Source organism: Aspergillus brunneoviolaceus (genome assembly GCF_003184695.1).
Source record: "Aspergillus brunneoviolaceus CBS 621.78 unplaced genomic scaffold BO95scaffold_50, whole genome shotgun sequence".
NCBI lineage: Eukaryota > Fungi > Ascomycota > Eurotiomycetes > Eurotiales > Aspergillaceae > Aspergillus > Aspergillus brunneoviolaceus.
The window spans coordinates 227711-254115 of NW_020290780.1; the positions used below are offsets into that span (position 1 = coordinate 227711).

Consider the following 26405-nt stretch of genomic DNA (forward strand, 5'->3'; position numbering starts at 1 on the left):
GCTGGTCGATGGATTGTATCATTTACATCATGAGTCTCCTCCTAGTTGATTGATGTGGGGCTTTCTCTTATCTGCTGGGAGCTTCAGCACATGGTGATAGAGCGTGGTACGTAAAAGCGATGGGCAGTTATAGTGACTGATTGCCTCTTGGGGGACTTGTCGTACCCAGTTAAGTGGGACTGAGATCTGGGGATCGGAAGAGCCGAGGGGTACCCGATGGGAAAGGTCGCTGCGCATGTGTTGGGTATTCGTCGCTGTGCTTGGCCTGCAAGATAGGACGTCGAACACGCGTAGCGGTTTGCGGAAGGCGTAGGGTGGCTTAAGCTAACTGGACCCTTCATTCATCTGGAATGGAAAGGGGCTGTGACGCTGCGCACCCGCCCGCTGGTTGGGATGAGATTGGGACCTTCTGTCGATCCCACGAGGCAGGAGGCAGAATCTTTGCCAACAGGAAAAGAAAAACTTAGGGATCGAAGCTCGAGGGGCCGACCGACGATGACGATGTCACCTAGAAAGAAGACCCCACGCCCATGTCAAGCCCACCAACCACCGTACCTCTCTCCCCACCACCGGCTTTGCGACCGCCCGCGCTATCGTGCTGCTCCATGCCTCCCAGGATCTGCCACGCGCGACCCATCATGCCATGGCCCAGTCCCTGGGAGAACCCTGCCGCGGCGCCGTAGACCGAGCTCTTCGTGGCGGCGTGGTGTCGCCGCGCGAGGCGTTCCTTCTTGGCCGTGGCGACGCGGTCCTGTTCGCGTTCGTGGCTGATGATCTCGTCGCGCCAGTCGGCCCACTGCTCGAAGTTCTCGCGTTGTTGGAGGACGTGGTAGCGGAGTTTGGTCTTGCTGGGGCGCCACGTGACCCGTGTGGTTGTGGTGGTGCTGGTTGGGTCGGAGGCGGTGCTGGTGGTCGGAGGAGCGGTGGACTTCAGGTCGCAGATGTGCGATTCCTGGGTCAGTTTGAGGAGATGGGTGAAGACGTCGCGGCTTTCGGAGGCGGTGTGTTGGATCTTCTCACGACGCGGGGAGGAGACGTGGCTCTGCGTCAGGGGCACGTCGAGCCAGGAGTGCAGGTCCGCCGAGCGTTGGATCGAGTACGGGTCGAGGATGTTGGCGCGGCGGTGTTCCTCGCGGAAGTAACGTACGGCGGCTTGCAGGCTCTCGACCTCGGCGCGGAGGGCTTCGTTCTCCCGCATCGTGGCAAGTGATAGGCCGGCGTCAATCACCACGCCACCTTCAGCGGTCGTCGTGGCGCCTGTCGTGCCGGAGATGCGCTTGACCTTATCCAGGCGGGTCTTAAGCTCGTCGCGTTCGGTCTCGAGGGCTTCGATCCCCGCGCGCTGTTGGTGCAGAGTGGATTCCAGATCCGAGTGTGCCGACTGAAGCTCTTCGATCTTCGCCTCCAGGTCTTTGACCATCGAGGCCTTTTTGCTGGCGTCGCGCATCCGGGACTCGACCAGTTCGACTTTGATGGCTTGCTCCTCGATGGTCTTGTCCTTTACGCCAAGGGCGGTGGAGGCTTCATGGATTTCGTTCTTGAGCCGGCGGATCTCCTCGTCCGCGTCGGGGGAGTTTTGTTTGTTGGATTTGAGTTCTTCGGCGCGGATGGTCCAAGGGGAGGGTCGCTTCTCGAACTCAGACGTGATCGAGAGATCGGATGTGATTGAGTCGAGCTCTTCGAGGAACCCGCCTAGACTACGCAGTCGGTTGGAGATAAGAGACGTTGCGTCGCTGCTTTCGCTGCCTGTTTCGGAAGGCTGTGCATAGAGTGTAGAGATTTGGGACATCGTCTTCAGTGCTTCCTCCAGGGTCAGAGGCCCAGTTCGGCTTTCGTCGATGATGATAATCACAATCGTCTCCCCGAGTTGTCGGGTCAAAGCAGAGAGATCCTTGGCTGCTTCTTCGGCTTGTTTGAATGGGCCGGCCACATCGGGTGAAAGTGCAAGGGACCTGGAGCGGAGCTCTTCCAGAGAGCGATAGATCTTTCCCATGGCGACTTTCAGTCCACGGGCTTGTGTCACGATCCCTTCCAATTTGTTGTAGAGGAATGCGCTTTCTTCGTCGCCTCCTTCCGGTACCGCAAGCTTTGACTGGAATAAGGTCCTCAGCCGCGAGATGGTTGAAGCGCTGTGTTCGATGTAAGACTGGGCCAGCATGGAGCGCATGCAAAGTTCGTCCGCAAATGTTTCCAAGGTCGTTGGCAGAAGGGTCTCAGCAAGATGGGCGAGTAGGGAAATAGACCGCTGTAGCTCAACTGCACACTTCTTCAGGTTCACTTCGTTCTTTTTCAACCCTTCGATCCAAAAGTTCAACGTGCGTTCCACGGGCTCGAGCTCGAACAGAGCGCCTGCAATGCTGCCGAAACTCTCTGCTGAACAGGTGTTGATGTAGTTGACGAAACGATCACAGAGAGCAGCAATCCATTGTAACCTCTCCATTACTTCGCTCGCCACAAAGACCTCTTCAATTGCGGTAGACACCGAGGCTTGCTCTGCAACCTTTTCGCGAATGGTGTTATTCATCAACGAGGCTTTGAAGTTGACACGCTTGAACCGGAGAAGCGCAAGGATAGCATTACGCTCGCTGTCAAAATACTCTGGGAGATACAATTTGAGGATTGACAAGTGCTGCGTTGCTTCTTCCGCCTCCATACGACCAAGTTCGATATCGATTGTCTTGGTTTGCGCCTTGGAAACGGATGCCTGAAGCTTCAAGTTGAGGTCCATCATGGCACGAGAGCGCGTGGTGAGATCGGTAGCTTCCGCTTCGGAGATTTGCTGCGATGCGCGCATGTCCTCCAAGTCGCCTTGCAGGGTAGAGACCAGCTCTCGAAAACGGACCAAGGTGTATTCGAGGTCTTCGATGACTTCTTCCTGTTGATTAATTCTCCGGTTTTGTTCATTGCACTGACTCTCCCGGTAATCGATTTCCTCCTGAAGCTGTTTCTCTGTTTCTATGTGGTTGTATTCGAGTTCATCGTTGATCTCTTTCAATGCCTCCAGATCTTCGATTGCAGCCTTGAGGTCGTTGATCTCTTCCTGGTAGCGCATGTTTTTATCTGCCAGTTCTTCAATCATCTCCTCGGCGCCCAGCGCGGTTTCAAGCTGCTGCTTCAGATCCTCAACATTGTTCTCGGACACAAGTAATTTCTCTTTCGTCGATTCATACTGAGATTTGATAGCTGTATAGTCTTCAAGGTCTTGCTGGAGCTCCTTGACTTGGTCTCTCAGCTCGGCCTCCTGCTGCTGAGTCATGTCGCGAAGACGGATTAAGGCCTCGCGGAGACGCTCGTTCGTCTTTTCCATCTGCAGCCATCCGTGGCTTGACTTTTCCTCGGGGGTCATGGCCTGTCCAAGCTCCTCGTTTTCTTCTCGGAGGACTTCGACCTCCAGCGACAGCTCTTCAACCCTCAGTCGCAGTGTCTCACATTCATGTTTGAACATCTCGGACGTTTCTTCCGCCATCTCACGATCCAACGTAGCCATTTCCAGGATTGAGTCATGTTCGGCTTGAAGGCGCTCGACTTCCTCCAGCCGAGCTTCCGACTCCTTCAATCTCTTGCGTAGTTCGCCAATCTCGAGCTGCTGAGGTTGGTATTTTGCTTGCAGCTTCTGGATGATGCTCTCAAACTTGTCCCGATCCGACTGCAATTGCTCTAGGTTCTTCAGCTTTTCGCGATCGTCGGCTCGTTTCTTCTCCATTACTCGAAGCTTGGTTTTCAATTCATCAAGTTCTCGCGATACAGCGCCACCGGTCGAAAGACGCTGCGACGAAGGCTGTGGCTGCTTTTGGCTGCCACTCACTGTCCGTGAGGCGCCCGGACTAGGCCTAGCAGACCTGAGACCCGGGTCATCCTGATCCCCGTCGCCCTCGACATCCAGTGTTTCAGCATCTGGGTCCTCTGACAGAGGGCTCGTTTCACCCTCCACATCTTCCGACGCTCTGCCGGGGACCGTTGGTCGCACTGCAGGACGTTTCGCCAGCCCCGTCGGCGCAGATGCGGTAGCGTGCAAACTCGGTCTTCTCGTCTTGAATGCGGGTGTTGATATCGAAGAGCGAGAGGCGCGATTGATTGTTGATGGGAGCGGCGGAGGGGGCATAGATGTCTTGGAACTAATAGACGGGCGAGCTTTGGGGGTGGCTGCGGCGGGTCGCGGAGTGCTGCTAAGAGAGGAACGATTGGAGGAAAGCCCAGATCCCGACAGTTGCTTCGTCGGAGACTTCGTAGGAGACTATAGCAAGCGCCAGCCATTAGCTTGAGAGTTCTCCGGACCAGCCCATCCGCAGGCATGCATGCATTACCTTTGTTGACAAGCGCTGAGCGGCGCCTCGCAGCGCGGAAGGCGGGCTTGCCGCACCGGCACTGTGTCGTTTGGTGTTGGCGGTTGCGATCGCATTGGGCTTCTTGAGGCCAGCGGCAATGCCGCTCTGAGCTCTGCCTCGGGCCGGAGTGGGTTGAGCGGTGGTGATAGCTTTCGGAGCGGCGGGCTTGGGTGGTGGCCGTGCGGGCGGTTGTTCAATGATCGCGTCGACGGCAGTTGGACGAATAAACATGCCAAATCCTGGCTCGCAGTCAAAGTACCTCTCGCCTTGTACGGCGCCATCATTCTTCCCCGTGGGTTCGTCGAGCTCAATGCCTACCCAGTCGCCAGGCGCGAAGTGTGTTGTGCCCACAAACCGAACGGTGGCCTGCCGACCGTCGGTGAGCGTGACCACATGGCCGGTGATTAGTTCAGCCATCTTGAAGCATGCGTCAGGGTGGGAGACCCTGTACAGACGCAGAGTTGCCCTAGTAGGAGGAGAGAGGAGGGGAGAGAGGATGGAAGAGGGGGAGAGAATGGAGATGGTAAGTTGGTACGGAGTACTTCGTTATTGTTGTTGACGGGACGGAGAGTGGATTGATTGTTGCTAGCCTTAGAGAGAGGCCTGAGGACGCGACAGGGGTAAAGTTAATGGGCCTGAGGCATGCACAGACATCCTCCGCATTACGGCTCGAGGCCGACAACAACATAATTTAAATCTACTCCGTACATTGCTTCTTTTTTCTCCATCCCTTACTGTTGCCACATTCTTGAAGCCCACTGGCTGAGCTGCCTGGTTTTCATACTGTTGTATGCACGTCTGTCTCACCCAAAAGGTGAGGGGCGAACCCAAACATCTTACTCTCATTGATGAGATGAAGCCTTAGTACTACTAGTATTTGTATCTAAACAGCAAGGGCTCGACTACCATATATAAGATGCAGTATCCAGCAATTTTACGGGGAGAGCCAGAGTTCTGCTTCCTCACATCACGATCGCTTCCTGCTTGTTCTGGTATTCAGCCGGCGAATCCACTGGACCTCTAAATACCTAAGAGTTCTCCTCCAGCTCTACACCACCAGACATCGGTCAATCTTCCCAGCAAGACTGTACAAGATGGCCCGCCTCATGTACACAGGTGGACTTCTAACCACAATAGCCAGCCTAGCACTGGCAGCTCCCTCGACCGATGACTGGGCACAGCGATCGATCTATGTATGTCTCTCTGCCTTCTGATTCCACTGTGCATAGCATCCTCATCCCCTCCTTAGCAAGTCTTGACCGACCGCTTCGCGCGCCCCAATAACGCACCAGATACATCATGCGATCCCACCAAATACTGCGGGGGTACATGGGCCGGTATCATCGACGAATTGGACTATATTCAAGACCTAGGATTTACAGCAATCCAGATCTCTCCAGTCGTCGAGAATATCCCCGAGACCACATCGGCAGGGGAGGCATGGCATGGCCACTGGCCGCAAGACCTGTACGCCTTGAATGCGCACTTTGGGACAGCCGAAGACCTGCGAGCGCTGGCGGATGAGCTACACCGACGGGACATGTATCTGATGGTGGAAGTGGTGCTCAACAACATGGCGCAAGCCGTCGACACCGACAACACTACCGTCACCTCCTCAGTGATCGACTATTCGCGATTGCACCCTTTCAACGAAGAGGGCTACTATCATCCCTACTGCAACGTCAGCGAGGCAGGCGATGCAACCACAAGTCAGAGCTGCTGGCTGTCCAGCGAGCCCGTCGCGCTGCCCGATCTGAAGACCGAAGACGCGCGCGTCTCGACCATGCTCCAGACTTGGGTCCAGGAACTCGTGAGCAACTATTCCATCGACGGGCTCCGGGTCGCTGCAACAAACCACATGGACCCCGAATTCTTGAGTGGCTTCACCCGTGCCGCCGGGGTCTTCACGCTGGGAGAGGTTGACTCGGTCGACGCCACCACGATGTGCCAGTACGACGAGGCGGTCTCGGGCCTGGTCAACTACGCGGTCTATAAGCCCATCACCATGGCTTTCGCGCCCGCCGGCGACATGCCTGGGCTGGTGAACAGTCTGCAGACGGCCATCGAGAAGTGTGACAACTACACCCATCTGGCGACGTTCGCCGAGAATCACGATGTCCCGCGGTTTGTCTCCATCCAAAATGATACCGCAGTAAGCCTTTCCTCCTACTCCCTATCGCCGACTGGCCCATATACACGTAGACGTTATGCTGCAGTGCATAGCTCGCCCAACCCGCATGCTCAAGACTATCCCCGTCCCCATCCCCCCTCTCTATCCAGCGCATAATTGAAACCTCATACCAGTCTAACATGATCCAGCTTGCTCAAAACGCCCTAGCATTCACTCTCCTTACCGACGGAATCCCCATGGGTAAGCCCAGTCCCAGCATTTTCCCAAACCACCAACAATCCATACTAACCCCCGCGGCACAAACCAGTCTACCAAGGCCAAGAACACAACCAAGCCACCCCCAACTCCCCCCTCTGGTCCCTGCCAACCGACAATTCCACAACAACGACCACGATCCTGACCAAGACCCTCAACCACCTACGCAGCCACGCCCTGCTCATCGACCAAGGCTACCCAACCAACCACAGCGAGACCCTCTACCTCGACGGATCCACCTACATCACCCGGAAGGGCACGGAGGGGATGCAAATCGTCTCGGCGTTTTCCAACCGCGGCAGTACCACCGCCACTGGCAACTACCAGGTCAACGTGACGCGGATGTATCACCCGGGCACCGAGGTGATGGAGATGCTCGGCTGTGAGCGGCACGTCTCGGCGACGGGCGGCGTGATCCCGGTGGATTTCGTCGGAGGCGCGCCCAAGGTCTTCTATCCGGTTAAGTATCTGAATGGGTCAGGGCTGTGCGGGTTCTGAAAGTTCTTGGTTTCGTTTTATACAGACGGAAGATGGAGAGACTGGGTCCGATGGAGGGGACAGTGGGCTCAGCTTGGATGTTTAGTCATAATGCTGCAGTAACGTCACTTGGAGCTGCCCATACTTGATTGATATATATTGTTTATTCAAAGCCAAACAGCACCCAGGAATCTGATATCAAACAGCGTCATTCGTCTTCTTCATAGCGTCTTCAAGGCCCGTGGGCCGTGTAATTATATGAAAAGTCTATGCTATAAGCGAAAAGAGAAAGAAGAAGGAATGCTTCTATACAATCACGAGAAAAAGGGCTCAGGACCGCTTGAACAAGTGAGGGAAACAAGTCCTCAACTCCTCAAGGCTGGAGATCTGGAACTGGGAAGCCGGCTCGGGAGGGGCGGGGACGCCCGGCTCGACGAGATGGGCCACAGCCCAGCCGCGCTCCGCCGCGTGTTTGCAATTTGAGCCGGAATCATCTATACCAATCAATCCCGAAGATATTAGCATGACCCCTTTTTCCTTTCCAAGGTCCAAGGCAATACGCCAGGGACGAAAGACAACCTACCGACAAAATAACATTCCCCCGAACTCGAAGCCCCGGCCTCCCGCTCGGCCTTGTCGTACATCACCTGGCTGGGCTTGCACACCAGGGGTGTCTGCGAGTAGTCGCAGTACGTGACGCCCTCGAACAGGTCGTCGACCTCGAGCAGCCGGACGACGCGCTTGGCGTGCGTTACGTAGGCGTTCGTCAGCAGCCACAGCCGCACCTGGCTCCGGTCGATGTCCTCGAGCAGCCGGCGCAGCTGCGGGTCGGGCTTCAGGATCTCGTCCAGCGGCAGCGCGTCGTCGACCTCGCGGTTAAATGCGAGCGGGTCGATCTTGTGGTGCCGCGTGAGCCCCTCGATCGCCAGCCCGTACTCCTTGTAGTATTTCATGTGCAGGTGGTGCGCATCTTCGGTGCTGAGGGAGAGGTGCTTGATGAAAAAGGCGTCTGTTGTGCAAAGGAGATTGGATTTTCGGTTAGTGAGGTGTACAGTACAGTGAGTGGTTGAGCGTGGGGGTTCGAGTTGTGGTTGTGGTTGTTGGTTGTTGGTTGTCGGTGTTGTAGTTGTAGTTATGGGTGTAACTCACTGATCAGCTTTTGCATCTCATCGTGAATGTTGCATTCTGTGCGCGCGCAGATCGCGGGGCCCGGTTAGTTGGTTTCGGCTTACTTTCGTGGAATGGTGGAGTTGAGATTTCGGTGTTGTATACCTCGGGAGTACAGCTGCAGTCATTGAGTGGGGACGGCGGTCAGTCAACGTGAACCCATGGGGATGTTGAGAAGGGAGATCGTACGCAATTGTCAATGTCGAAGAAGAAGATTGGTCTGGGATCCCGTGGCGCGCTGGCCGACTGGTGATTGTTGGTGGTGGTGGTCATGGTTCGTCGGGACTGGGGCAGTTGGCGGTGATTCCGAGGGATTGGAACAGCGCGGAGGGGAGTCAGAAATCGCGGGGTCGAGAAAAGGGTCTGGGTAGCGGGATATGCGCTAGAAATAAAAGATGATCGATAACAGGCGCGTAGAATGGGACGATTCATAGCCGAACCCTATGCGCCGTGGTTAAGGGGAGTTCGTGAATGGTAAGTTAGTTAATGATTTGAATATGAGTAATACTGCAATCGTTCAGTAAGATGGATGATGACTCGTTGTCTCGGGAGTCGGGGAGAATCAAGAACGGCTTTTCCCCGGCGAGTTTAGCGCGTGCGGCGGCAAGTTACTCGAATAACTTACTCGTAACAGCACGGCTGGCTGCGTCCTTCTTTTCCCTCTCCGCAACTTCACCTTTGGCTCGACACTTTGTCTTCCTCTCCCTTCCTCTCCCCACTCTCCCTTATACATGTTAAAAAAGCACAAAAAAAAGGAAAGATAAGTACAGAAAGAGAAAGGAAAAGAGAAAAAAAAGACTCTAGCTAGTCCAAGTCTATTGGCGAAGCTGTCCTACTTATACCGCAATCAAAGATTGCAACCTGCACGGGTGACGCAGCAGAACTTGCTCGCTTTAAACCTCAGGTGATTTGATCTATCGACTCTCACGGCCAACATAATTCTTGCCTAGGAGAGTCATTTTTCCTAAATTATGGCAGCAGCTCAGCTTTCAACATCAGGCAGTAGTGCACCTACTAGGCTACCTACATCAAATCAGGAGGTGCAGGAGTATGAGAAGATCCTGAAAATAAGTGACGAAATCTTTTCTGGAACTCACCCTAGATTGAAGGTTCCTCGGCAATTTGTGCGCAAGACGGCTTCGCGCAACCTCCCTGCCTCTTCTACTCCCTCTCAGGTAAAGCCAGGAGAATGGCAGAAGGCTTCTCCCAAGGATCAGGTCCCGACCGCCCCTTCCAATGCTAAACCGGCCAACTCTCAGAGCGGTGGCATTGGGGGGGTTTCGTCGGGTGTGACGGGGGCGTCGCGTATCATCCCCAATCCTACCTCGGAAATTGATCCGATCTTCTTGACGAAGTCGGACGATCTCGTGCGAGCTGAGCTACAGCTACAGCGTCAACGGGTGGAAAGGGCGTTACGGGAGCAGCTGGAGCAAAAAAGGCAGGAGTCAAGGCAGAAGGCTGCTCTACAGGACGCGAAGCCGGACTTCGATGTTTCTGATGTGCTCGTCAAGGCCTTCGAGATGGTCAACCCATCTCCGTCGGCCGATGGCCGTGGCAATGGAGAGCCCAGCGACTCCTTTGACGATAATTCGTTCTATTCCAGTAGAGCTCCTGATTCGCCTCAGCAGGGGGAACAGCAAAAACCATCTACAGCACCTCAATCCAATTCTGAGGAGCTTGCTACTGCGGTCCCAGTAGAGAACTATTCAGATGAGTTGCAACGGCTTGAGGCCCTCAACAGAACTGGATCGGATCAGGATATGCAAGATACTTACCCCGTGGCAGGCCATCGATTACCCTATGATCAAAGGCAGCCGCACCATGGCGAGGTCGACTACGCATCCCGCAAGTACCCGAACCACAACCAACCACCTGACGCGTTTGAAGAACCGGAGTACTCGCCGCCTGCGCCCGGAGTCGCGCCCATGGAGAGGGAAGACAATTACGAGGTTCAGAGGGAGTACGCGGGCGGAACCAAACGACGTGCGCCGGAAGGTCGACCAGTTGAACGAGCCCGCTACGCTCGACAATCTGTCTCGCCTGCCGATGATGTCCGAGTCGTGCGGAACCACATCACTTCGCCTGCCGCTCCACAACCGTCTAGGGTCTCCCCGTTGGCGATCGCCAAGGTGTCGTCGGTCCCACATGCGCGTTCAGACTATGCTCCGGAGCGTCATGCCAGTCCTGACGTACCCGCCTATCCTTTGACGTCTAGAAAGCGTAGGAGACTGCATGAGGATCGAGACCGGTCTCGTCCGTCGTATAAGGCGCAAGCCACCACGGTTGCCGATGAGGCATACATCAAGGAAGAACCCGTATCGCCTCCACCTTTTGCAGATACCCCACAGACGTACAGAAGCCGCCAACTTCAGGAGCGACCTGTGTACATAGACATTGCCTCGCCACAGTATACTCCCGTGATCGAGAGAAGGGAGCCGCCTATGAGAGAGCCAGGGTACGAGTATGAAATTTATGACGCTCATCATGCAGATCCTGGCGCTCAACGGACCGTCTCCAGACTCAGTGTGAGACGTCCGATGCGCGACGGTCAAGATCTTCGACGAGTTGCCAGTCTCCAGCATCAAGCTCGACAACCTGAATATGCCCGCGAGTATATTGACCAGGCTAGCCCCCATTCTCTGCGCGCAGGATCCTACGCTATCGTGGAACAGCCGGCACCAGAACGAGTCCGGTACTATGACGAACTGCCCCCGCCGCCTACACGCCGCTATGTTCCTGCGGGAGAATCGCCGATGTCGCCTCGACTCCGGGAAGCTTACTACGAGGAAGAGGCCACGAGTCAGATGATGGCGCCACCTCCGCGACGGATCGTGGTCGATGAGCACGGCAATCAGTATTACCTTCCCGCCAGCCGAGCCCCGCGCGGTGAGCTTTACGATGACCGTGCGGTCACTCTACGCCACGCGAGCCTACGGGCGGCATCCGTCGTTGAAGACCCCTTCGGCGGTCGGAGGTACGTACAGGACATGCCCCCTCCGCCGGCTTATCGACGCGTCACCGAGTACGCTCGCCCAGTCCCGAGTGAACGCCGACCTTATGTGGGCGCCACTCCCGCGACCGTTGCCGCCGGCCCGGATGACCGAAATGTCTATCCACCACGTAGCGCCAGCGTCCAAGTGACCGAATACGCCACCCGCCGACCTCCACATTACCTTGAAGAGGCTGAACTGCCCCGTGAGCGAATCGTACGGATGCCGAGCGTGCGTCCCCCAGCAGGACGGTATGAGGAGCCGCGCGAGGTCATCCAACGAGTGGAAAGTGTTCGCCCCGGCGGAGCGCGCGACGTGAGTGTGTATCTGGACGACGGGACCCGGCAGCCGCGCGAGTACGCGGAACGGCCTATGTATGTTGCGACGCGGCCTCTGGCGCGCGAGGAGCCCGTCCGTTATTATGAGGGAAGTGTTGCGGCGAATCCGGAGCGGGTCGTATTAGAAGGAGCACCGCGAGGGGATGTAGTTCATCGAGTTCCTCCTCCGCGGTACTAAGTATTTTTTTCTCTTTCCGTCTGATGTTCTCAGATGAACACGCCATATATTTTGTCGATTTTCAGTTTACGTCTCCTTTGAGGGCGTTTTATTGTACTTACAAAAGCAAGCAAGCAAGATGACTGGGGTTCATGCTACTTATGCATGGAGATGATGTATACGCGAAACTATTTTGAAAATCATTCCAGGAGGGTAGTAGAGAGATAAAAGGTATTCACGGTTCAATCTCGATCTTCTGGTGCTGTGGTACACAGAGTAATCAGCTATGCTGATTGGCAGTTTGCTTTCTGCCGCTCTGCTGGCAACACGGATACCGCCTCCGCCGCTGCCGCTATAGTTCCTTGCTCGCATCGCTCACGTCCATGATAATTCATCGCTCGAATGAAATGTCTCGCTCCCCGAACCTCTTCACTGATATCATTCGATATCATGGTTCCTCGTGGTTCTTCACCTATTATGCAACACTAGATGTATCCCAATGTGCACCGTCAAGAAAAGAAATTGGCACCTCTTTCTCTCCCACACCATCCTATCTAGATTCCCTCTACTCTGATTTAATTCTAGAGAATAGAACCGTTGATAAACCAAGATTGCGTGGCTTGTATGTTTTCCCCCTTTGTCAAAAAGTGCTCATAGTCCATAAAGCAATGAAGACGGCTTGGACAAACGACTCGCAATATACAGAGCAGGTGATTGAGCTACCCATCATCGTATGCATATATGTTCTCACTTCTCAAGCTGGGAGGCTCGCGTAAGGTATTTTCCTACTCCTGCCAGAACGGCCTATCACATTTGAGCTTGCAGGGTATCTCTTTTTCTAGCCTTTATCTGGAAAATGAAAGAATTTGGATTGATAGATACGAGTGCTCGTACATATGGCAATGATACAGAGGTACTGAAGGCGAATTGAAATACGGACCCCCCACTGCAGTGGGTTGAGCGATGTGAGGCGGTTGATGAATGACGTCGTTGCTGATTCGGGCGTCGAGATCGATCGAGGTCGGGTAGTTACAGTAATTTGCCATCAATGTTGGAAGTAACCACTACACTAGTATGTTGTTCATTTGCATACGAACCTGGGAGGAAAGTAGTCATTCGATGATCTTCCAAGTATCAGTTAAGTCGAGGGGTCATCCATCCTGGTGCCATGGATAAGACGGCCCGGGAAAAGTCTGGGGTTCAGTTTCTTGAACAACCATCCTCGGGGAGGTTGCCACGAATCGGACGAGATGGGATCGACTATGGTGAGCTTTTTTTTTTTTTTTTTGTTACTTTTCAGGTTTGTGTGATATTTACTGAGTACTGTAAAAAGAAACCAGCTGGTCATTGTGACTAAGCATGTGTGACTTGGATGAAACGAAACCGAATGCCAAATGTCTTTCCCTGTGATGCCTCAAACTTATTGTTCGATGTTAGGATTATCCCGTGGGTTCCCGTTGAGCCCCGTTTTGTTTCTCTTCAAAACCCATGCGGATTCAACTTAGGACGGGACAAGCTGCTTGATGATCATCATCGTGATGGACACAAAGAAAACGGCCGAGGGAACTAGAATTAGACTAGAAGAGGAGGGGAGGGAAAGTGTCTGACACTTTGACTGTTTCTTCCTCACCCTGGATTCGCCGGGCGGAGACCAAGTCATGATACGCGGTGACGCAAGGTCGGTGGTGTTTCACTCCCCTCCCTCTCTCTCTCTCCTCCAATCCGGTTTACTGAGTACAGCCCCTTCCCGCTGAGTGGCTGCTGTCTGGAGTATTGACATGCATTAGTAAGTTGAGTTAACTAACGGGCTTGAGGGAGGGTTATTCGCCCCTTCAAGTACGGTACATATTCTGGGTGTAGTATGTAGTTGTCTGGTAGATTGCAAATTCCTGCCCGTTACCGGGGAGAGATCGTGATCCAGACTGGTATGCATGTATGTATGTATGTATGTATGTATGTATGTACTGCTGTGTTAGGATTGAGTGTAGCAGTAGTAATTAGCAGTGACAGCAGGAGCGCAAATGGATGGGTCGATTCAGACGCGTGGCAAATTCAACAACGCGACTCTGTCTCCAGGTGTACAGTGTACGCACACATATTACTACTGAGTAAGGTAGTTAGTTGTGTGATTGTTCAGCCCCAAGAGGGCTCGAGGTTCAGCCCAGTAAGAGTCGATCCTGTCTGGTCTTCTGTTGTTGGGGGAGGGTAAGGCCCCCTCATGCTTGCTTGCTTGCTTGCTTGCTCGCTATCAAGGAAAATCCGGCAAAGAGCTTGATTTGATTATAGAGGTAGGTAGGCCACCACCAGGCTAGACCGGACTCAAGTGATCTGCCCCTGCCCTTTCCCAGCACTTCCGAGCTTGGATCGCCAGTTCACAACCGGGTCTGGGATACTTCCGCCGGGGGGGGCAATTATCTCCTGGACTTTCGGCTCGCAAGTCAGTTTCTGTGTGTGTTGCACATGCTTTCTTCACACCCTCCGTTTTCTCCGCAATTCCATACTATATAGTCCAGTCTTTGGACTGTAGTTGAATGTTGACACCCATAGACTACTAGTAAGAACCCCGGGGCCTTAACCATGGCTACACGTGACTGCGTAGAATGCAGTCTCTTAGTCGCCTGTAGCGCCCAAAGGGGCAAGGTGGGTGGACCGTGCACAGGAAATTCAATGCAGTGGTGGATGATCACATCGCCCATCCTTCGATTCTTCACATGAGGAAGAGTGCTATCTGACCTGACCTGACCCTCGAAGAAACAGAAGTGGGAATGTCTTTGGGCAGGAATTGTGTTTCCTTTTAAATTGCTGGGCACTGTTCAGCGTTCCCTTTCATTGTTATCGGGATTCCTTCCAGCCCGTTTTTGCCCCAGTATGGAGAACGACGGGATGGAATGTTGTGGACTTCTGTCAGAAACGGCCTGGCAGGGAGTGAGTGAGTCAGGCTTCGTTTCTCTCTGTTTCGAAGTACGACTCGAGTATAATTCGGCTATTGTAACTGTACTCCGGATTCATCAGGGATAGTGTAGATTTTAGGAGGACAAGAAGGGGGCACTGGGTGGGTGGACTGATCCCTAGTTGGACTAGTCAGGACGATGATGACTACTATTCTGGTAGTAGGCAGGACTCATTAGTATCGACTCTAGTGAGGGTTAGCCTGCTTCTGGTCACGATCGTACTTTGGCTAGACAATGCCAGCATTGGGCCTAGACACTGGGCTGAGTACCCGCCGTGTCCCGCCTGATGAAGAAGAAGGAGGGGAGGAGGGATGAAGATTAGTAGTAGTTATTGGGGGTGTGGTTCGAAGGAGAAGGATCAGAACATTTATAGCACACAGTTTGGTCAATTTTGGAAACCAAGCACGAGGTAGCTTCCGATAATGAATTCTCCTTGATGGATTGATATTTCGATTGATTGATCAGGATCAATGATGATTGATTAGTCGACTGATTGTTGATTGAGTTGGCTGTGAACGGGTTAGTTTGGTGCCTGAGGAAGACCACCCGGCCAGAAGAAGATCGCTCCATCCAATCCATCCATCCATCCATGGATGGCTGTGTTCTTTTTTACTCTTGTGATGGATTCATCCAACTCTGCTTGCTGTTGCTGTTGCTGTTGCTGCTGCTTGCTTGCTTGCTTGATTGCTTGCTTGCTGGACTCCCCAAGCCTTTCTTCCTGAATTCGGCCAGAGGAATTCCTCCCTCTCTTCCCACCCCCGCCTTGTTCTTCCGATTCATTCTTCTCCCTCCGTGCTCTGATCGACTGACTAAACTTGAATCAATTGTCAAGTTCTCGCGGCCAAAAAAAACCCAACGCCCATTTTTTGTTGATTGATTGACAGCCCAGTCAGTCTGCTTTGAACTGCTTTGCTCTGCTTCCTTTTCCTTTATTTCCCTTTCTCGATTTATTCTTCTTTTCCTCCTCGCCGTCTTATCGTCCTCATTTTGGACATTCTATCTTCTCGAACATTGCTTTGTTTTATTCTATTTTATTTTTGGTGTTGTCCGCAGCCCAGATACTATAGGTTCAATCATCCTCGATACCCGTTTTGGCCCGTCAAGGTGGTTGATTGCCTTTTCCCACCCCATTCCGGATTACCCAAAAAGGCGCCCTTCTTCGTCTTGTCACTCGAACTCCCTCAGTCTCCCTCCTCCCTCCCTCCCTCATTCCCTCTCTCTGCCTCTCTCTGTCTCTCTCTCCCACACTACGCTCCCTCCCACTAAACTAACCACTCCCTCCCTCCCCTCCACCCCAATCCATTCTACCTTAACACCACCTCCACCACCTCTTCCTTTTTCCTCCTCCCCTTGTGCGCTCACCTCCCTCCCCCCTCTCCCCCCCCCCAAAACACACCATATCCCTGTCGAGACTGGCGACAAACTAAAGCCTTGTCTGTCCGCCTCGACTTTCTTCTTTCTCCTCATCGTCCTACTTTCTCTCTTTGATTCCCCTACTGCTGCATTCGCCTTGTCTTTTCCTTCTTGCCCCTCTTCCGCCGGTTCATTCGCCATTCCTTCTCTCCGCTGCTCGACCCTCCCCCTCCTCTCCCCTCGACTCGTTCAAGGGGCCAGAGACTCGACTTACCCTTGTCATGCACAAGATCTCCAACTTTACGGGTCAGGCCCGTCATGGCTGGGAGCGAATGACACCCACTTTCGGCATGTCTCGACCGCACACCGATATGAGCTCCCACTCTCTTCGTCGACCGCACGGCGCACCTCCGATGACTCCGCCCACCGGCATTGACCCTACCGTCAACCTCTCCTTCAATGTTCCATTCTCCTCCACCTTGGCCGGTCCCGATGCCGATGATGTCCTGCACGCGAGTCCTGGTGCTCTCCAGCGTTGGTCATTTCCCGAGGGCACCCCGGACGGAACCCCCGTCCACCAGCTTCCCGTCCATGCCAGCAATGTCGAGGCCCTGCGGAGGTTATGTCGCCAGATCACCGAGAGCAGTAACGGTCGAGTAGAGGCTGTTGTCACGTCGTCCGAGCCCAAAACAGTCCCCTCACTACAACGACGACCCCAAGGATTGGCGACGAATGTCTGTATCACCGGCGATGGAGAGACTGTGCGCAAGATGCGGGCAAGGGTCTTGAACGAGACTCCAATTTTGCTGGTACGGCCCCAATAATAGTCCTGTTTCGTTACGGCGACTTTTGCTTGCTTGCTCAATACTGATGATCCTGGTCTAATAGCGTTGTGCGACCGTGGATGTTGACGTCCATCTTATTATTGACGGATCGACCAAGAATATCCGTTCCAGTGTTCTGGAGCATCTCGATACCCTGGCTGCATACACTGGCACCGATATCTTCCTCCTCAACCCCAAGATTCGCGACAATGATAGTGCTGTGATCTCCTCTTATGGCTACGCGTCGGATAATGGGCTGGACCAGCGGTTCCGGGTGTCCATCTACGGTGACATGGAGAGCGCGGAGCATGCTAAGACTCGCGTGTTGATCATGATTGATCAAATTGTAGGTGCTTGTTATGACGAAGGAGACGGTCGGGATACTAACGATGCTTAGCTCAAACGTCACGTGGATGCCATGAAGCTGGAGCTCACCATGCACACTTTGGTCTGCGGTCGGACTCGCAAGAACATCAAGCTGATCGAGGCGGCGACCGGAACGGCCATCTACTTCCCTCCGCCATTCCCGCGCATTTTCGGATACACGCCCCCCGGTGCCCACCGTCGCAGTGAGGACGAGGTTTACATCACGGGTGACACTCAAGAGCAGATTGCTCGCGCCAAGCAGAAATTGCGGGAGCTGGTATTGGGGGTCAAGATCTATGTGAAGGATGTCATCGTCAACTCGAACAAAATCGACAACATTTTGCTTGATCGCCTTGACAAAGTCCGGAAGGTGATGGAGATGAACGGATCTTACGTCCACTTTCCCCAGCTGGGAATCCAGCGGGGTGTGGTTCGCATCCAGGGCACAGAGGTTCTGCACGTCGAGCGCACAGTTCGCGAGATCATGGCTTTGGTAGGTGGTGTCGTTGCTCGGGCGGAAGACTTTTCATCAGGTGTCACTGACAGATCATGATAGGCCGGCCAGTTCTACAGTGCCTCGTGGTGGATTATCATGCCCGACCCGTCCCAAGGTGGATTACGCGCCCCACCCGCCGCCGACGTTCGTACAATGCTGTCCGACATCTGCAGCAATTCGGGTGCCGAGGTCAGCTTTGACAACTTGACTTTCACCATCAATGGATCAGATGATGCTGTCAAGGCAGCGATGATGGTGATCAACCAAATCCCATTTGTCCAGCGGAGCCAGTACCAGATGCGCGTCAAGATCGAACTTGCGAATGAGCACAAGGAGTTTGTCAGTGGCAAGAAGAATGGCAAGATCAACAAGATCATGGGACAGAGTGCGTTCATTGCTTGTGACTGGCCGCATGAGCGAAAAGGCTGACCCTTCTAGGCAATGTGCAAATCATTTTCGATGGTTTCAACGAGTACAACTTCTACATCGACGTGTGCGGCAACCAGTACGAATCCACCAAGAACGGCCTAGATCTTGTTGAGCAGGAGATGCCCGCTTCGATCTCCTTCCATGTGCCCGATCAATATCACAAGCGAATCATCGGAATCGGTGGTCAGCATATCCAGCGCATCATGAAGAAATACTCGGTTTTCGTCAAATTCTCGAACGCCATGGACCGCGGCGGAATGGGCAAAGAGGACGATGATATCAAGGTTGATAACGTCATCTGCCGGACTCCTGCACGCAATGCTCAGAGTCTCGACTTGGTGAAGCAGGAGATCATGGACATGGTCGAGAAAGTCGTAAGTCTACATTCTGTCTAACCACTGGTGACCCTTATCTGATGTGGGAACAGGATGCCGAGTATGTCTCGGAACGAGTGGTCATCAACCGGCTTTATCACCGTGAATTGCTCGCCCGCATCTCTGAAATCGATGAGCTTGAGAAGAAGTGGAACTGCAAGATTGAGTTCCCTAGCACCGAGCTTGCTAGTGACGTCGTGAACATCTCTGGACCGGAATACCAGGTTCCGCAGGCGGTTGACGCCTTACTGGTATGTACTATCTATCTTTTCCGTGGTTGCAGTTCTAATTACCGTTATAGGGAATGGTCCCTGAGAGTCACGAACTCCTCTTCCAAAGCTCCGCAGAATTGCGAGATTTCTTCAAGTCCCCCGACTTCCGTGAAGATGTCTGCGCAAAGTTGAAGGAACAATACGAAGTTGATACCACCGTGGATACAACTTCGGACCTTCCGACATCTGACAGTGCCTCGGGGTCCTCTTCTCCAACTTTCGGGCCTGAAGACCGCGTGGTGCTCGGATACACTCGCAATAATGCCGGCGGACTGAAGGATGCGATCGATTTCTTGATCTCGCGCCTTGTGGCTCACGGACTTGACGCGACGACAGTCAAGGGCGCCATTCCGCGACCGAAGTCTGACTCGTTTGAAGAGTCCCTGCCCTTCTTCGACTCCAAATTGTTGCAGCATGCTCCTGCCCCCCTCGTCACCGACTCTCCTACCCGACCCAACTTCTCCGATGAAACCAGCGAGCGCGGGTCCATTTTCGAGCGACTGCGCAAGCCTGGTAGTATCTCTTCCTTCTCCTCGTTCATTGGACGCAAGAACCACTCGGCTTCTCCAGGGTCTTTCTTCAAGCATGCGTCCAGCAATGCGTCGAAGGCATCCTTGGTTTCGATGGAGTCCCGCGACAGTGGCTATCGCAACCCATGGAACGATTCCGGCGTGAACCTTGCCGAGGACGACCTGCCGGTCCTCGGAAGCTCTCACAGCCACAGCAGCAGCAATGGCTGGCCCGCGCGCTTTGACACGAAATTTCCATTCGGTACCGCGCCAGGGGACATGACACCCAAGCATGACCCGCGCGCCTCTTTTGACAGTGGTCGTCCTAGTACTTCCAATTCTACTTCTGGATACCCGGCCCCAATCGGGCCACCGCGTTAAAATCAATGTCAATTTGCAGCAGTATACCCCAAGAGACTTTAGTGTTTTTCTTTTGATATTATTTTTGAGATTTGTTGTCAGCGATTTGTGTTTCGGATCCTTCTTGATACCACAGAGTGCATGCATGCAATCAAGACGTCACAGGAAAAAAAGATATAAAACAGGAAAAGGAGGCAAGACATTCAAAGAATACAGGATTGTTGTGTTGATATCCGTCAATATCCGTCACCTACTCCTGGTCTTGTTGGGTCTGCCCTCCCGGTGATATTCTCCTCTCTGTCATTTTTTTTTCGCCAGATGTTTGTCGTTTTTTTTTTCACTTGATCTTGTTGAGTTAAGCCAAGGGTTGAGAGATATCCATAGGGGACCTTGGAGGGAGATATCATACGGGAAACAAATACGCGGCTGGTGGACTTTGCCAAATTTCTTTTCTTCTTGCATTGAAACTGTTATTTTCCCCTTTTCAGACATGATACCAAGTGAAACGAAGGTGTATGCAAGGATTGACATGCTGTCCTTGGACAGTTTGCGTTTGATGGATTCGATTTGGAATTGTTATATACCTGAAGATATCCAGACGTTTCGTGTTGCGGCAGTGAAGTATTTATGTTGTTCTGCTTCGTCTCTATTCTCCGTATGATACGTAGGTGCTGAAGTTTCCCATTGTATATACCCTTGTTGCATGCAAAATATCACTACCCTCTACTTTCAAGTCCGAAGAAGTGCAACCGCCCAGACAACTAAACGAGCGTATGGTAGGTCAATTATGCTCCATCTATGCAACTGCAACTGTAGATAATCCCCATTATCATCCTTGAATATCAAACGAGAGAAAACCACGGAGAACAGACATTATGAGTAAGCGAGGGTGATGGGGAACGGTGAAGGTAGGAGGGAGCCGGGGTATGAAGAATTAGCAGCCTGCCTGTTTTATCTGGGAGAAAACGAATGGGTTGTATGCTTTATGCTTATGGACCGAGATCAGTGATTCGAGAAGAGGCGAAAAGCGAAAAAGGGGGGGGGGGATAAAATCCGAGCATTAAGGTATTAGCATTGGCATTGGGCATGAACATGGGCATAAGGGGCATTGATATCAATCGAGATTTGGGCTGGCTGGGGTTTCGGTAGGGGTATAACGAGTGAGACCAAGCTGGACGGGATTGCGGGGGATGGGCCGGGTGAGGAGGCCGTACAGGGTGGGGGGGGGGTCTGTTATGTATCTTGAGGATTGACGATTAGGGTTTTTGAGAGTGTTGCGTTGCGTTTTGAATCAGGGGATGTGGGAAACCTTCAGAAGGCAAGGCCAACGGCCGAGTGGCGGTAGTTCTCGTAGTACTGGGATTGGCGCAGGTCTTCGTACTCTCCTTCTTGGTGTTGGTCCTGGTGGGAGTGGGAGTGGGAGTGGTGAGACTGCCGCTGCTGCTGGTGATGTTCGCTCTCAAAGATGGTGGGGTACATGCTGCGGTCTTCTGGCACGCGCGGGGTGAACGGACTGCCTAGCTCTTTGCTTGAGATCCCCTTCGCGGGAAATGCAGCTGCTGCAGGAGCAGGGCAAGTGGTGGTTGCCGTGCTGCTCTTGAAGCCTCCTCCGGTTAGATTGGTGATCGAGGAAGCGAGCGTCGATCCGCTGAGGGTGCGCGAGCGGATGCGGAAGGGGCTGTTACCGCTCTTTTGGGACTGGTTTTCCTTGTTCAGGTTCGGCCAGGTGGGAGGGGAGGGGGCCGGGGAGTGGTTTTTGGTGGTGGTTGGACTGCTGCTGTGGCTGCTCGTGGCGTGGAAGAGCCATTGCGTGACGCGGCCGGAGCGGGACGGGGTTCGCTCGCGGTCGTCGGAGGGGGTTCGGGGAGGATGACTGTGGGAGGTTGTGCTTCGCGATGACGGGGAGTTTTCTCCTTCTTCTGCTTCCTCCTCGGCGGTGGGGATGCTTGGTAAGGGCCTGTCCTGCAGGTTGGGGGGGTAGGGTGGTGTTCTGGGGGGTTTGGATGCTGCTGCTGCTGCTGCTGCTGCTGTATTGTTGGGCTGTCGGCGTGGATTTTGCTCGTCTGTGTTCGTGCCTGGCACGATAGCGACGGCAGAAGAGCCACGACTCGAGAAGTGAGGGATGAAGGCACTGCTTTTGCTGTTGGTGGTGGTGGTGGTGGTGGCTTGTCTCTCCCCAAACCCAAGATATTCGTGCGCTGCGAGGGACGAACGACGTGAGCCAGACCCCACAGGCTTACGGGGTAGCTGAAATGATGAAGTTGGTCTATGTTGGCTTCGGGGCTGAGGCTGAGACAGAGGCAGACGAGCGTTCTCGCCGGCTAGGGCTACGGCTCGCGGAGGCCGGATGAGGCTGATCGGGGAACGACGATCGGTCTCGAGAGGGAAATCATCGAAATGAGGAAGCGCTGGAAGCTGGCGGCCCGGGACGTTGAAGCTCAGCTCCAGCGGAGAGTAGAATCCGCCGTCTGCGGCTGCAATATCAGCGCCGGGCAGGAAAGTCGACACTCGTCGGAAGTCGGACGGGGCACTGATGCGGATGGGCGGTGCGGCGGTCGATTTTCTCTTCAGGGAGATGCTGGCCCGGTTCTTGCTTTCGAGCATCCATGAGGGGAAGGATGGAGCCCGGGGTTGAGGGCGTGGCGGGGTGGGAGCTTCATCGTAGACGAAAGGCTTCATCGGGGGAATGAGACGCGGTTGCTGGGTGTGGCATATCTTCATCTCCCGTTCGGCACCTGTAGGGGAAAGAGGAGGAAGTTCAGTCAGTTACTCCGTGAGGGGTTGTGTTGTAAGGTTGGAAAGTAGCCGACTTAGGGCTGTGTGTTTTTGTGTATACACTCAAGGCTGGACCGATGGATGGACATTACCTTTGCGCTGCATGGCTTGTTGATGATGGTCGTAACTCGCCTCGTCATCCCCGGAGTGCACACAGAATGAGCAGGAGGATATCCAGCCAGTGAACATAGATCCTGCTTGTTCAATTGCCTGCTTCATGGCTGCCAGCGCATTAAATGTGTTGATCCATCATGAAGTGGATCCGGCGAACAGACAGTGGGGAAGAGGAAAGGTGGGGAGGGGACCAAGCAGAGTGAATTAGAAACACGAGATGTCAGACAAGCCTGCTGACGAGTCTGAAAATAAGAATGAAAGCAAGAGGAATAACGTTGACAGCTACCAGCTACCACAGAGGGGGAGGAAAGGAAAGGGAAGGAAAGTAAAGTCAAAAAGCACCCTCTCAGGCCTCCAGGGAGAGAGAGAAAGAGAGAGAGAGAGAGAGAGACAAGAGTAGGGGAGAAGGAAAGGGCAGACAGACAGACAGGTAGACAGGCAGACAGACAAACAGACAAAGAACCAGCAAGATAAAGACCTGGTGATTTAACTTCCTCCCCGAGACCCAGACACACACACAAAGAGACTAACTACTCCGTACAAACTACGAGATTGCTTCAGATAGAAGCTCGAGCATCAGCCATTTCCTCTGGACTAATGAGGGGGCAGGACGAGGCAGAGGATGTGACGGTCGTGGTGCCATTCCTGTTGCCCTAATCAAATGAGGCACACCAATAGCGGGGAAGCAAAAGTCCCTTTTCTTCCACTCTCGAGTCTCCCCTCTCCTCGCCAGCGTGTCGGGCTGTCGATCAGCCATCATTGATGATGACCATGTCAGTCCTCCTATCATCCTATCAATCCGGAAGATAGCGTGGTGGGCGCGTAATGGCTGGCCGTCATTTGCTGGGGGGAACCAACCATCAGCCCGAGTGACAGGAAACCCCGTCACATCATCCATCATCACTTGCTCTGGGCTCGTTACGCAAATGCCCCTGACAGAAAAAAGAGCGTGGGTTAATCAAAAAAAAAGCACATGGCTCGGGTACACTAGCCTCATCTTCATTCATCGTACAAGCCCTTTCTTTATACAGTACAGGTCTCCTCCACATCACAGAAATAAAATGATCTCGAAACTATTTCCAGGCGCAATCACCACACATGCAACTTTATTGGTCCTGAAGCTCGCTCTTTGCTACCTACCGGCCCCAAACATTGTCTTCTTCCAGGTCCCCGTAGGCCCAGCCCTGTCTCCTGGATTCCTCTTCCTCGTCATTTGCCTCGGGGTGAATTAATGCGTGGAAGTCATCGCCATGCCGTTCATCTACCGGTTCGCCCGTTGGTCTCCTAGAATCGGTTGTTAGTATCATGTACTTTTCGCTATAAACTAGAAGATACATACTGGAAGTGCCGGTGTTCGGGTTCGACCGTCGTGGAGCCAAATGCCCTCTGCGCCAGCTGTCGTTCCTCCTCCTCAGCCTTCTGATCCTCGACAACAAGATCCACGATTTGGCTTGGGTGAGAGGCGTAGGAGGCTGCGGAGTTGGCTCTCTGCTCAGCGTAGCTTGCACGCGGGCTGCGAGAGGCTTCTGCGCTACGATGGTTGTTATCGCCACTAGAAGGGCGCGGCTTTTTCTGCTTGCGGGATTTCTTGACGACCCCTGATGTCTGTCGCTGTGGTGAGGCTCGCTGACGTGCGAGGCGCTGCTCTGCTGGCACCTCGTTCGCGGTGATCACGGGGTACTGCTCCAGTCAGCTGACCACATCTCCTCGTTTAGGGGATGAAGTGACCTACGTTCCAATCCCCAAATTCCAGCGCTCGAGCGTTGTTGAACAGCCTCTCGTCATCTTCATCCAGAGTTGTCTCCTCCATCTCGTTGTGTGAATGCATGCGACTTAGCGTGCTACTGCGTCGGTCTCGGCTGCTGCCTTCCGACCCGGCCAACAACGGTGTCCGGCTGTTGATCTCCCCAGGGGTCGGGATCCAGTACTTGGCTTTACCACCACGTTCATATCTGAGACCATGCATCACACGCCGAACGCGCGAGTCAGATTCTGCATGTGCGATAATGTGGTCCCCCGAATCGAAAAGACGGTACTCGTAATTGTCACCCCGTATCGTCATCTTTGTATCTTCAATAAGATCACGGACACCGAATGCGTCACGAAGCGCGTATTTGACGGGCATCCGGGCGGCGGAGATCGTCGAATCAGCATAATCATGCCAGGAGAAAGCGTACCAATGAGTGAGAGCAAAGAAGGGCATCTCAAAGCAGATCAGGCTGTCTTGAATGGCAGCCGCAAGGTTGTCCGGTGTGTAGCCGGCAACCCCGTTCGATAAAGCTCCCAGCCATTGCAGGATCGACAAGAAGAAGCCTTGCCAATAAGATGCGAAGATAATAAGCTTGACACAGAGGAACTTAGGGACCGGACGGAAGGGCGCTAGATCATTGTGCAAGCAAACCCAGAACATGGCTAAAGAATAGAGACTGACGGTAACGCTAACGTTGTATACAATGCCTGTCCACAGATACCCGGAGGTCAGACCTAGGTAGCCCTCCTGATAGGTATCGGTCGCTTTCATCACAATAGATATAATGGCCAGAATGGGTTTTAGCCACGTATACTGAAGGATGCCGCGTTTGACGGTGAGAAAGGTCTGAGGGTCGGAGATGTCGACTTTGGGTAGTATGTGGTTGAGGGGCCAGGCATGTTGAATAGGAGGTCGTCCATGGGTCATGATGATCAACGACCGTTCGCCGCCGAGGAAGTTGATAAGCAACTGGAAGAATGTGTAGATGGTAAATGCCTGGAGAGTATGCCGTTAGCCCGTGACGATGGGAATCGCCAGAACACAGATCTACCTCATAAACATCACGGATCGGATCCAGCCACATCGCTGCTTGTAGAGATATGATGCTGGCCCATGATGAGACCGCGTATATGGGGACCCTGAGCTATCCGTCAGCTCCACTCAGATCTGAGGCGAAAGTGGGTACACACATCAACAATATACGGACAACATAACGCTGGAGTAATGGTTTTCGATAATTTTTGCTAACAACCGATCAGCGCGTGATCTAGATATACGAGCGAATGGGATGTCGTACGTTTGGAGCCATATGGACCTGTACGGGGTGAAGCGATTAGCATCTGGACCATGATGATGATATCTGTCTGCCTGGGGGTTCAAAAGGGGAGGGGGAAGGGAGGATGGGGGAGGGGTCGGAGGACGAGGAGTCTTCGTACAAAAGAGAGAGCAGAGAAGCGACCAGCGAGGATACACCAGCGACTATCACTACAGCTTGAGCTAGACTCGAGCCTGTCCCACCGAAGGAGGAAGTGGTGATGCTCATCGTCAAAAAATGTCGCGGTTGATTGTCCGCGTACGCCTATGTATGCGACCACCGCCAAAGCATTCCGCAAGTTAATCCCAATGGTGTTTCGAACAGGGCATGATCCGGTCAACGGGGTGAGAGATAAACAGTTATCGGAAATCTTCCAGCGATTCCTTGTCGGTGTCAAGCGAGCGCCCCTCGCATGCTTGATGGACAGCAGCCAGGAGTGTCGTGTGCGTGTTGTTGTGCGGTGAGAGAGAAGTTGCGTAGACGATGGGGGCATTCCTTATCCATCACTGGTTCCCCGTCCCGTCATGCTGACTCGGGAGCTCTCCGAGGTCCGACCTCTTTCCCCCCCCCTCCGTCTTGGTAGACACCGCCTAGACACCGCCTAGACTAACAGGCTTAGTCCCCTCTAGCCCACTTCGGGCCAAGCTCCCTCCTGCCCCCCCTAACTTACGTCTAGT

At 53.6% G+C, this 26405-nt stretch overlaps 8 protein-coding genes across 8 annotated transcripts; 4 read left to right on the forward strand and 4 right to left on the reverse strand.

Moving 5' to 3' along the window:
• Positions 1–508: 508 nt before the first annotated feature.
• BO95DRAFT_433657 (putative dynactin) lies at positions 509–4742 on the reverse strand (the record flags this gene model as incomplete). The annotated part of the gene is made up of 2 exons (XM_025585106.1): positions 509–4234; positions 4305–4742. 2 exons carry the CDS (start codon positions 4740–4742, stop codon positions 509–511), a joined length of 4164 nt encoding a protein of 1387 aa, XP_025440374.1.
• A 294-nt stretch (positions 4743–5036) lies between these two features.
• BO95DRAFT_444815 (alpha-amylase) lies at positions 5037–7266 on the forward strand. The gene is made up of 4 exons (XM_025586973.1): positions 5037–5518; positions 5575–6477; positions 6645–6696; positions 6764–7266. Exons 1-4 carry the CDS (start codon positions 5420–5422, stop codon positions 7207–7209), a joined length of 1500 nt encoding a protein of 499 aa, XP_025440375.1. The 5' UTR covers positions 5037–5419; the 3' UTR covers positions 7210–7266.
• Positions 7267–7372: 106 nt separating this feature from the next.
• BO95DRAFT_444818 (putative pyrimidine 5'-nucleotidase) lies at positions 7373–8658 on the reverse strand. The gene is made up of 4 exons (XM_025586974.1): positions 8545–8658; positions 8338–8473; positions 7772–8197; positions 7373–7682 (listed from the first exon to the last, which is right to left on the reverse strand). The coding sequence occupies exons 2-4, from the start codon at positions 8351–8353 to the stop codon at positions 7519–7521; spliced, it is 606 nt and encodes a 201-aa protein (XP_025440376.1). The 5' UTR covers positions 8354–8473; positions 8545–8658; the 3' UTR covers positions 7373–7518.
• A 366-nt stretch (positions 8659–9024) lies between these two features.
• On the forward strand, positions 9025–12071 carry BO95DRAFT_444819 (uncharacterized protein). Its single transcript, XM_025586975.1, has one exon. It carries the CDS (start codon positions 9327–9329, stop codon positions 11859–11861), a length of 2535 nt encoding a protein of 844 aa, XP_025440377.1. The 5' UTR covers positions 9025–9326; the 3' UTR covers positions 11862–12071.
• Positions 12072–13530: 1459 nt separating this feature from the next.
• Positions 13531–14215, forward strand: BO95DRAFT_201064 (uncharacterized protein). Its single transcript, XM_025581031.1, has 3 exons — positions 13531–13574; positions 13628–14045; positions 14137–14215. Exons 2-3 carry the CDS (start codon positions 13768–13770, stop codon positions 14150–14152), a joined length of 294 nt encoding a protein of 97 aa, XP_025440378.1. The 5' UTR covers positions 13531–13574; positions 13628–13767; the 3' UTR covers positions 14153–14215.
• A 1832-nt stretch (positions 14216–16047) lies between these two features.
• Positions 16048–20030, forward strand: BO95DRAFT_200880 (KH domain protein). The gene is made up of 7 exons (XM_025581030.1): positions 16048–16953; positions 17033–17314; positions 17366–17827; positions 17891–18215; positions 18269–18633; positions 18687–18884; positions 18935–20030. The coding sequence occupies exons 1-7, from the start codon at positions 16426–16428 to the stop codon at positions 19793–19795; spliced, it is 3021 nt and encodes a 1006-aa protein (XP_025440379.1). The 5' UTR covers positions 16048–16425; the 3' UTR covers positions 19796–20030.
• A 1055-nt stretch (positions 20031–21085) lies between these two features.
• On the reverse strand, positions 21086–22768 carry BO95DRAFT_454755 (uncharacterized protein; the record flags this gene model as incomplete). Its single annotated transcript, XM_025588280.1, has 2 exons — positions 21086–22509; positions 22642–22768. The coding sequence occupies 2 exons, from the start codon at positions 22766–22768 to the stop codon at positions 21086–21088; spliced, it is 1551 nt and encodes a 516-aa protein (XP_025440380.1).
• An 841-nt stretch (positions 22769–23609) lies between these two features.
• On the reverse strand, positions 23610–26250 carry BO95DRAFT_444823 (OSTA/TMEM184 family protein). The gene is made up of 7 exons (XM_025586976.1): positions 25850–26250; positions 25711–25728; positions 25604–25657; positions 25465–25552; positions 24396–25409; positions 24003–24343; positions 23610–23947 (listed from the first exon to the last, which is right to left on the reverse strand). Exons 1-7 carry the CDS (start codon positions 25954–25956, stop codon positions 23800–23802), a joined length of 1770 nt encoding a protein of 589 aa, XP_025440381.1. The 5' UTR covers positions 25957–26250; the 3' UTR covers positions 23610–23799.
• Positions 26251–26405: the final 155 nt, after the last annotated feature.

Excerpts from the sequence above, each read along its gene's own strand:
- BO95DRAFT_444815 (XM_025586973.1), top strand. The coding sequence starts at position 5,420 with ATGGCCCGCCTCATGTACACAGGTGGACTTCTAACCACAATAGCCAGC. Across the intron at positions 6,478-6,644 it reads CCATCCAAAATGATACCGCA|CTTGCTCAAAACGCCCTAGC; the intron begins GTAAGCCTTTCC and ends AACATGATCCAG. Across the intron at positions 6,697-6,763 it reads TACCGACGGAATCCCCATGG|TCTACCAAGGCCAAGAACAC; the intron begins GTAAGCCCAGTC and ends GGCACAAACCAG.
- BO95DRAFT_444818 (XM_025586974.1), bottom strand. Across the intron at positions 7,683-7,771 it reads GGGGGAATGTTATTTTGTCG|ATGATTCCGGCTCAAATTGC; the intron begins GTAGGTTGTCTT and ends TGATTGGTATAG.
- BO95DRAFT_444819 (XM_025586975.1), top strand. The coding sequence starts at position 9,327 with ATGGCAGCAGCTCAGCTTTCAACATCAGGCAGTAGTGCACCTACTAGG.
- BO95DRAFT_201064 (XM_025581031.1), top strand. The coding sequence starts at position 13,768 with ATGCATGTATGTATGTATGTATGTATGTATGTATGTACTGCTGTGTTA.
- BO95DRAFT_200880 (XM_025581030.1), top strand. The coding sequence starts at position 16,426 with ATGCACAAGATCTCCAACTTTACGGGTCAGGCCCGTCATGGCTGGGAG. Across the intron at positions 16,954-17,032 it reads ACGAGACTCCAATTTTGCTG|CGTTGTGCGACCGTGGATGT; the intron begins GTACGGCCCCAA and ends CTGGTCTAATAG. Across the intron at positions 17,315-17,365 it reads TGATCATGATTGATCAAATT|CTCAAACGTCACGTGGATGC; the intron begins GTAGGTGCTTGT and ends AACGATGCTTAG.
- BO95DRAFT_444823 (XM_025586976.1), bottom strand. The coding sequence starts at position 25,956 with ATGAGCATCACCACTTCCTCCTTCGGTGGGACAGGCTCGAGTCTAGCT. Across the intron at positions 25,553-25,603 it reads GTTGTCCGTATATTGTTGAT|GGTCCCCATATACGCGGTCT; the intron begins GTGTGTACCCAC and ends CGGATAGCTCAG. Across the intron at positions 24,344-24,395 it reads TGGAATTTGGGGATTGGAAC|TACCCCGTGATCACCGCGAA; the intron begins GTAGGTCACTTC and ends TGACTGGAGCAG.